Raw genomic sequence first — 9527 nt, 5'->3', positions numbered from 1 at the left:
GGAAAAGAAGAATTGAAAGAAAGTACAGAAAATGCAGCTAATAGGGATAGATCTTTCACAACCATTTTTTTTAATATCCAGAATATATATATATATAAGAATAGAATATATATAATAATCTACAAATTGTTGGATATATAATTTTTGTAAAAACAATAAAAAATATAGAATATAAAATATAAGTAAAAATATAATATATCATTCCTTTTTTTAATAGAAAAGTTGAGAAAAGTTGAGAGAAATTTGTTCATTTTAGCTGCATTTTTTGTGATTTTTCTACTATCTATTCCTTCCTTCTCTTTCCACAAAGTCAGAATATATATATGTATAGTTACTATATATATATATTTTATAGATATTTTATTTATATTTTTTTCTTTTTCTCTTAAAGCGAATTTTCTTTTTTTTCAGTGCAAAGACCTAGATACGTGCGTGTTAATACACTTCTGTTATCAATCAGAGAAGCAATCTCCTTGTTTAAAGAGGAGGGATGGAAGTTATTAACTAAAAGTGAATCGTACTCCTCATATTTGCAATCTTTAGCGTTGCTATCGGAACCGTACTTCTTGCAAGATTTTCACGTACCAGAAGTACTAGCTTTCCCTTCATCGACATCTTTTTACGATCATGCCGGCTACAGGAATGGCAAACTCATCCTCCAGGATAAGGTAAAGGGACCAAATGTTATTTATTTAGGAATTAATTGTCTCGCATCATTATTATCTGCGGTTTGTTGCCTGGCATTGGTCTTCAGCTATATTTCCTTCTTTGTTTATAATCATCGAGTTTTCATTTAGGATATTTTGTTCGAATCTGATCTTTAGGCTAGTTGCTTGCCAGCACATCTACTGGATCCCAAGGAAAATTCTCACGTGGTGGACTTATGTGCTGCACCCGGTATGAAGTCCACACACTTGGCGGCGAAACTGCAAAACAAAGGGTATTATTCTGCTTTCCGACGGCTTTCTCATTTTATTAATTATATACTCACATGTTTGAAGCGGATTTACACAAAAACCACTCTTTCACATATTTAGAATGCGTTTTTAAAATCAAATATTAAAATGTCAGAGGTTTTACGAGAAATTTCTAAGATTATAAAAGTTACAATTTGTAATATAAATTACTTTCAGGACGATTTATGCCGTGGAGATTGACAAGAGGAGATTCGAGACTCTGCGTGAGCAGATTGAGTTAACTCATTCTTCCTGCGTGGAACCTCACAATCAAGATGCTTTGACTTTCAACCCTAAAGAGTGCCACCGCGTACATTACGTTCTGGTCGATCCTAGTTGCTCTGGATCAGGTAGAGATCTTTTTTTTATTATTTCATTAGAAATGTATTTGCAGAAATTCATTTATCTTATTATGTACCAGCGCTGCACACGTAACGATCGATATGTCGATCTGATCGCGTCTGACTAACTGCAAAATATGCTATCATAATTATCTATCGTATTAATTAATTGTATTAATCTTGGCTTCAGGTATTATCGACAGGCCGAAACTGAGCAACGTAGACGGTGAAGTTGAACCGGAACGTCTGCAAAATCTGCAATCCATTCAAGTTTATCTACTCAGATATGCTCTCTTGAACTTTCCGAATGTGAAGAGAGTGATCTACAGCACTTGTTCTGTCCATCCCGAGGAGAACGAAAAAGTGATTGACGAAGTTCTCGGTAATGTCGGAGACGCTTACCGCCTGGTATCGATTAAAGACATGCTAAAAGAGAACTGGCTGAATTTCAGTTCGCCGGAATATCAATGTGGCGACAAATGCTTGTATTCGAAGCCAGACGTTGATCTCTGTAATGGCTTCTTCGTGGCAATGTTTGAAAGAAATTTCGAAGTGCCCTTACCGGAGTGTAAACGCAAGGGAGGTAATGCAAATCTCGACCGATCAAATTTAAACGCTGAAGAGAACAATATTACGGAGAATGACGGAAAAATAACGAAGAAAGTGTCACGCAAGAAGAAAAAGCGCGGCAAGAAGAAACATAAGAGCTCAATGATTGATGAGCAAACGGATGAAACATCGGGGCAAGCTGGTGAATTTGAGAAAAATGTGGAAACGAAGAACGGAAAAGTCGATGAACCAGGAGATGTTATTGATAACGAAAAAGCAACACTGAATGAGTCGGAAGATACACCACAAACTGCAAAATCGAAGAAGTCGAAAAGGAAAAGGAAATTAAATGATAATGAAGATGCGTCTCAAGTAGAGGACAATGAGAAAAATAAAGAAACAATAGAAATCTGCGATGTTGAAGAAATGGAGCAAGATGAAGAAGTTAGTAGTACATCGTCAAAGAAGAAAAAGAAAAAGAAGGAAAAGAAGGAACATGAGGAAGTGGTGGAAATTGATGATGATGTTAAAAAATCAAAAGAGGGGCAAACTGAGTCAGTGAAGGAGAAAAGGAAAAAGAAAAATAAAAAAGTTATAGAAATCGATAATGACGAATAGAAGAAGAAATAAAATGAACAATTTGCAAACGACTTGTCTAAAAAAATATTGAAAATAAATATTTGTAAAAACACTCCGCTCACATATCGTGTTATTTTATTACTTTTATGTAGTAAAAAATACATATCCTAGACACGCGTACTTAGCAGGCATATATTAGTTATATAGCATAATTTTAATACATTAACGATCAAGTTCAACACGGAATACTCGAGAGGTCGCGAGAGGGATTTTGGAGCTTTTAAATTCGCCCGCAAATCTACTATCTACAGTATCGCCTATTATTCGGCGCGTTCGTGCTTTATCCTTTACATATCGGGCTGAATATCCGAGCTATTTACCATATTGAAGTTAGCTAAGGATCTCAGCATGCAATGCCGTGACATTTGCTCCAAATGGCCGTCGATCGGGCTGCTTATCTTACGGAACCACGAGAAGAACACAGGCTATTCTTTCTATATTTCGCTGAAATTGCTCATTTTTGCATTCAAAGTGAAACCGGTGTACATACGATCAAGTTGTCGCAAGGAGGAATGGAGAGACAGATATTGAAAAGGTGTTATTTTTGTCATTTTGTCATTGATTTCTCTCTCCTTTTACCTTAACCTAATCTTATTGAGATTAACTTCCTTCGTTCCCAGTGCCCGCTTTCTTTCGGCTAACGACCTTGCTCGATTATCGACGCGCGTCGCGATCGATATTCTCGAGAATGTCCTTTCCCGGTGAAAATCTGATCCGTCCTGAGACTTAGAGCTCGTGTATTCGTGCCGTTGATTCGTCATCGGAGATATGTTCATTGTGTAGAAGTATGTTTCGAATGGCCGAGAAAGAGTGAGAGCGAAAGCAGAAAAAAGTTTCTTTTTTTTAAATAACATTCACAAGTTTTATAATATTCTTGTAATATCAGTTTTGCAAATGTAATTTATAGGTGATATAATTATATTCTTCTTTTAATTCCTTCAATTCTTAAAATGCATGCAAATATATATATATATATATACACAGAAATATTTTCTATTCTCTCTCTCTCTCTCTCTCTCTTTTTTCCTTCTTTTCTTCCTTCTCTTTCTCTTTATGGTTATTAAACTGTACCTGTTCGTATTATAAAGGTTATTATCGGCAACACGGAAGCCTGTTGACCTGCTTAAAATCGCACGACGATTATACCGAGTATATGTAATTACAGTGGAAAAACTTTTCCCTAACCTCCGAACATCGATACGATGGCGCGATAAATACCATTTCTTTTTCCACGTATACCATTACCGGTGAGTATTTGTTTGCTCGCATAAATCTATTTCATTTCTACACGATCCTGTTTTGCAATTTTGAGATCAATTATCAGTTTTACTCACTTTCTGTTTAATTTAATTTCAAGGAAAACAAGATTTTTTTATAAAACATGATATCTTTGAAGACAATGCGAGAAAGCTGGCTGTAAGTGTGACGATAATCTGCAAGGAAATATTATTAGAATATATTGTTCGAATATATTGTTCGAACTATAAAGTTAGGCACTATCGTGGAGAGAACAGTCAAAAATTTTGTTTGTATTCCCAGTAGACAAGAGATCATTAACGTTATTACAATGATTTATAACAAGTAACGTTTTAAAATATATAGTTCCAAATGTTGTATACAATGTCATTGTTAACAATACTCGACCCAAACATTAAAAACAATATTTCCACACCATGATTTTAATATTTAAGAAAGTCATATTATCAAATAACAGTTTAAAGACATAAAATATTACGTCAGAATGTTTATAAAATTCACATAAAATTAATGTTTCAAAAAATCGACTTAATTTTTCTTGCTCACTAGGATCATTGTTGTACAGAAGCTTTCCTTACTCAGATCGATATCGGTTTTGTTTAAACATTTCTGCTTCTTCGACAGTTCTCTCTGAAGAGATATGCATTTTGATTTTTTGGTTGAATCTTAGTTTATTTTCTCACTTTTTATTATTCTTTTTCTGGATGTTTTTGTGCTTATAGAAAGAAAAAACGCAAAGGATTATGTTTCCTGCATTGCCCGTCGTTTCATCGAGAATTAGCTTCGTTCCGCGCAACAAGTTCTACAACCGCCGCTGGTTGGTTCACTGACACGGGCGTCGACGCCGCGACGACGACGACGACGACGACGAGGAGCGGCGACGGTGCCGAGGTTGCGCGACCGATCGCCACACATTCGACGTCGGGACGCCATCGTCGAAGGACGCATGAATATGTATACTGTCGCGGCAATCACTGGCAATCCGTATGAACTTCACCGTCGAAGGGATGATTCTTACGATCCTCCGTGTGAAACAGCAGCCGCGATATCGCTGTGAAATTTGCGCTAAGTGGTGTCAGTGAACTTCGAGTCCTCACGCGCCGGTAGATCTCCGCAGGAGATCCTATCGGAGTCCGGAACCGGCATCGTCAATCTGGCCATATCAGTGGATATCTTCGTTTTTACTTATTCCCCTCACGAGGGTGAAACTTGTCCTGCCTCCTTGAGGATCTCATCTGTGTGAATTCTTGCGGGTAAGACTTCAATATCTTTCGTTTCATTTCATTTCATTTTCGCGCATCTCGAAGAAAACACGGACAATTATATGTATATTATGTTTAAAAATTATGCAGAATATTGGAATTTGCAGAAATAGAGCGCAATTTCTACAGATTATTCATTAATAAGGGATAACTCTGATATATCTTATAAGGGTAACCTGATAAGCAAGAAACATTAAGTCAATCTTTTGAAACATTGATTTTATGTAGATTTTGTAAACATTTTGATTAATATTTCATAAATGTTTTTAAACTGTTGCATGATAATATAATATTCCTAAAAATTAAAATTATAGTGTAGATTAATTTTAATGCTTGAGTCAAATATTGTTAACAATGACGTTTAGACATTAAAAACTATATATTAGAAAATGTTATATATTATCATTGTAATAACGTCGTAGTGATTTTTTGCTTGCTGTGAAACCATAAATAATAATTCGATTTTTATATAATGAATGAAACTAAAGAGTGTTTTTATATTTATATTGGGCATAAAGAAACAAGTTATATAAATAATAAATATTATGATAAAAAATTACGTAACTGATACAAATGATACAACTGATACAGATAATATAGACAAAATGAAAGATATAATATATTTAACATTATAATATTTAATTAGTATCAAAATTCTTTCTACAATGTATTACAGTACATTTATTGGTGAAATTATTTAATTGCTTTGAAATTAAAAAATATCTATAAATAATTCAATTTTAATATTTTTTTAATATAAATAATAAAAATTGCTCTCTTAAAAATGAGACGTTGGCCGTAATGGGTTAAGAGAAGGAAGACGAAAAAAAAAAGAAAAAAGTACAAGATTTCGTGCGACTAATCTATTTAGATTGAGCGTGATTATATTTCACCGAAAGGTCGCGTTAAAGGAAACGTATGATAAATTTTATGACGTAAATCAAGTGTCTTACGAAAAACCAAAATCAACGGAACATTTTAACACTGTCACATCTTTTTTTTATTGCTATATTATTATTTAATTAATATATTTTTACATTTTATGTATAAATATATATTTACTTATTAAAATAAGTGCTTAATTTTTGTTTAAATATCGGTGGCACTTATATATCCCAGCGGCATTTTTTAAACAATTCCTTCGAGCGTAATTAATTATATTATAGGAATAGTTGATTAAATGGAAATTTAAAATATTTCTATATTTTTTTCATTGAAATATATAACTTAAATTGAAATAATTTCGTTGAATCGAGACTCAATTGATATGATATTGTTACAGTATTGGTTACGGTGTTGTTCGATAAATCATTAGCTGTCTTGATGGATCGCGTTGGTTAGTCGGGACGCCGGCTTGGTTTCTAAATAACGCGAGATGAGAAACGAGCGCATAAATCATCGTAAAAAGCAGTTAGCGCTGTTTTACATTCAAGAGAGGTGATGTGTCACGCATGACGTGCATGCGGAGTACAACGGTGGATATCTGGAGGGAAATTAGACGGGCACTCGAGTGGAATTCGACGACTTGTAAGAGATAAACATAATTGCGCGAAAATATCGATAGTCTAATCACGTGATCCCCCCAGCGTTTCCTCCGTTCTACCCGCATAAGAAAAACTTCAACAAATAGACTCGAAATAGTGACGATACAATAATATTTACAATAATAATGCGGTGCGTATGAATAAGCAAATAATGTGTGTCCGAATTTAATTATATATAGTCATAAAAGTGTGAAATCACGAAAGTTGACAAAATCTCATGCATCTACGGCCGGCTCGCGGGCTAATTGATCGATGGACCTGCAGTGCTGGTTGCCAGAGAAAAGCGCATTCGAGCGGTCGAAGGGAAACTACAACTTAATTACCTCGTGTCGTATGATCAATCGGGAATCCCTGACAATCATTCGACACGTAGTCAACTTGCGGTGATTCTTTTCTCATAGTACACAGAGAGGTTTCTTCATTTAGTATACCGTGTTTACTTGACTTTGGTTTGTTTAATGTAAACAACATAATTTAATATCAAATATCATTTTATTTGAATGAAAAATGTTGTTTCACTGGAGTAAATTATGTTGTTTGATAGAAAAACAATATTATTCAAAGGAAATAATATTTTGTTTTTAATAAAAGAAATTGATTTCTTTATATATTAAATATTGCTCCACTGAAACAAAAAGAAGTTCTTTAATATCTTTTTAACACATAGTGTTATTTCTTTCAAATAATTTGTTGCTTGGGACAATCCTTGTAATGTTTGAATGAAAACACAAAAGAAATAGATTATTTTGATGTAAAGGTATTTATTATTCGAGCAACTAAACAATCTTATCTGTTGAATCAAATATTCGTTGGTTTATTTTATTTCAAGAAACCAATTTTCAATTAAAGACGTTTTATTAAATCCTAAGAAATCTTTTTCTCTGTGTAGCTGTCCAATTAGTTCTCACTCTTCTCTACGAAGCGTCATTAATCCGCGTGTGTTATCCTGTTATCTGTTTTAATGATTTAACACGAAATTGACTCAAGCAATCTCTGTGGCAATATTCAACTCAAAGTGACGAAATTGTGCCATTGCGGATGTAAAGAGCCTTGAAATGTCAAATAACATGACGTCCCGTTATTCGTATACACACACATATACACACGTAGACAGGACACACACATAGAATCAATGCAATCAGTCTAATTTCCCGGGCAATTTAAGTACAACACGCCGGCAATACGGAACAAAATATTCTTTCATTTCCATAGTGGTTCACATAGCGTGATGATAACACGCGCGGTAAAACAAAAACAAGAGACAGGCTTTCGTAATGTTGTGAAAAGTATGTTCGGACCTTTTTTCTTTGGCTTCTGTAATTTTAATTCTGTGTCAGCTTAATTTCAAGTTTCGGCAATTTCTTCCGATTTCTACAATGAAAATAAGGAAACTCTACACAGTTTACCCCCCACTTCATTTCCCAAAAGACGATTCCAATTAAATAAAAGAACCTTCGCAAATAAAACAACCCTCTTGATCGATTGACAGAATGGAGAAATTATTTTTCTGGCTGCGAATGATCATCGTTCCCGAAAATAAAGAATGAAGTTCGATCGAAGGTAGAATGAATTTGGGAAACCACCTTGATTCCTTAACATGCATTGAACAAAAAAAATGAAAATTAGCAAAACATTGCTTAAACAAACAAGATTTTTTCAAGCACGACGTTTAGTCCATTTCACAAATCTTATAATTGCTGTGACGAGTTATTAATTGATTTAACAATCACGGCAATTGTTATTAATGCAAAGTATTATTTGCGCCAGCGTGTAATTTGTTTAACGGACGCAATATTTTTCTCGAACGAGACTGACCGCCGATTTTATCGACCTAATCGCCTTTTTTTCTCAGTATGCAACCGTGCTATTTTTTCGTACTGACTTTATAATTGACTCGCGTCATGACATTTCAGGTGAGACTGTTCCGGGTCGCATTCATCAATACGACAAGCTGGCTTCTCTCTCTCTCTATAGAACCGCCTGAATTCTTTTTCATAATCGTAAAAGTGCTAACCAAGTGGGGACGCGTTGGAAGTGGCGGCGGCCTCGCGCGGATGATCGAGACTGAAAATCAGTTGGGTTCGCGTGCCGGCCCCGGCCTGGGGCAGTTCGAGGAGGCGGCAGCGACGATAACTGACGGTAACAGAAGTGGCGATAACGGGCCTGACGGTAACGGGGGTAGTGCAGCCGCCGCGGACGCGACGACGCTGGAGAACGCAGGTGAGAAATTCTCCCGTTATCCCGCGAGATAGTCACCAAGCTCCCAGTTCGCGTCGCCCAGTTGGACGAAGTCTCGAATGGGATGGGAAGAGTGCATCTTGGATAGTTCACACCAGTAGTAATACACGTGTATATTTTTAATAACTAACATAGTTTTCAACATACTTTATATTTAACATATTGTTTCTTTCTCTCATCTTGCAAAACTGCCATTGTCGGAACTGTGTTAAAAGTGGGGTCGATTTGAATGTTTACGACGCGACCTTTTTCCATCTTGACTTTGTCTCTTGCGTGCCTCAGCGTAGGGAACAAGCTTGACACATCAACAATTGCACACTATACTGGATGTTTCTCTCATACTCCGCGATATCGATGAGTTCCTGATTTCGAAATTATTGTCTCCGTACGTGCGGTGCAGAAATTTGAGACTTTACAAAGCCCGTTGCTGTCGTTGCATTCCCCCTTATTCATGTCTCTGCCGCAATTCGTCATTTTTCGAGACGCGTCACTCTATGCAAGTCGCTTATCAAACAACTGCGATCCTCCTGACTCCCACTCTCTTTTCTACCCGAAGGTACCGCGATGAAAAAAGAGGAGCAGGAGGGCGGCGCCGCAACGCCGACGCCCCCGACGGCGGCGCCGCCGGGAGTGGACGACGAAGACGAGGACGAAGAGGAAGACGCCGAGGAAGAGGAGGAAGAGGAGGAAGACGATGAGGAGGGTGGAATCGCAGTGGAGGGTGTGACGACTGCGGTGCGC

The 9527-nt window shown here is 36.3% G+C and overlaps 2 protein-coding genes across 2 annotated transcripts in view; both read left to right on the top strand.

Moving 5' to 3' along the window:
• The window catches only part of LOC106744301 (probable 28S rRNA (cytosine-C(5))-methyltransferase), a 4620-nt gene extending 2137 nt beyond the window's left edge, over positions 1 to 2483 (top strand). Inside the window, exons 3-6 of the mRNA XM_014618959.1 lie at positions 412 to 668; positions 825 to 940; positions 1134 to 1306; positions 1488 to 2483. Coding sequence (XP_014474445.1) covers positions 412 to 668; positions 825 to 940; positions 1134 to 1306; positions 1488 to 2464 — 1523 coding nt within the window. The 3' untranslated portion in view covers positions 2465 to 2483. The remainder of the gene's footprint in view (positions 1 to 411; positions 669 to 824; positions 941 to 1133; positions 1307 to 1487) is intronic.
• Positions 2484 to 2605: 122 nt separating this feature from the next.
• LOC106744312 lies at positions 2606 to 5038 on the top strand. The gene is made up of 3 exons (XM_014618982.1): positions 2606 to 3020; positions 3574 to 3732; positions 4465 to 5038. The coding sequence occupies exons 1-3, from the start codon at positions 2860 to 2862 to the stop codon at positions 4730 to 4732; spliced, it is 588 nt and encodes a 195-aa protein (XP_014474468.1). The 5' UTR covers positions 2606 to 2859; the 3' UTR covers positions 4733 to 5038.
• The last annotated feature ends 4489 nt before the right edge of the window (positions 5039 to 9527 follow it).

The sequence above is a fragment of the Dinoponera quadriceps genome, unplaced genomic scaffold, assembly GCF_001313825.1.
Source record: "Dinoponera quadriceps isolate SergipeBrazil2010 unplaced genomic scaffold, ASM131382v1 scaffold707, whole genome shotgun sequence".
Taxonomy (NCBI): domain Eukaryota; kingdom Metazoa; phylum Arthropoda; class Insecta; order Hymenoptera; family Formicidae; genus Dinoponera; species Dinoponera quadriceps.
Note: the sequence above shows the minus strand (reverse complement) of the source record. Positions and strands in the feature narration are given on the sequence as shown.

Coding starts and splice junctions, on each gene's coding strand:
- LOC106744312 (XM_014618982.1), top strand. CDS start 2,860: ATGGCCGTCGATCGGGCTGCTTATCTTACGGAACCACGAGAAGAACAC. Junction 3,021..3,573: donor GAGAGACAGATATTGAAAAG/GTGTTATTTTTG, acceptor CGTATTATAAAG/GTTATTATCGGCAACACGGA. Junction 3,733..4,464: donor TTCCACGTATACCATTACCG/GTGAGTATTTGT, acceptor TTGTGCTTATAG/AAAGAAAAAACGCAAAGGAT.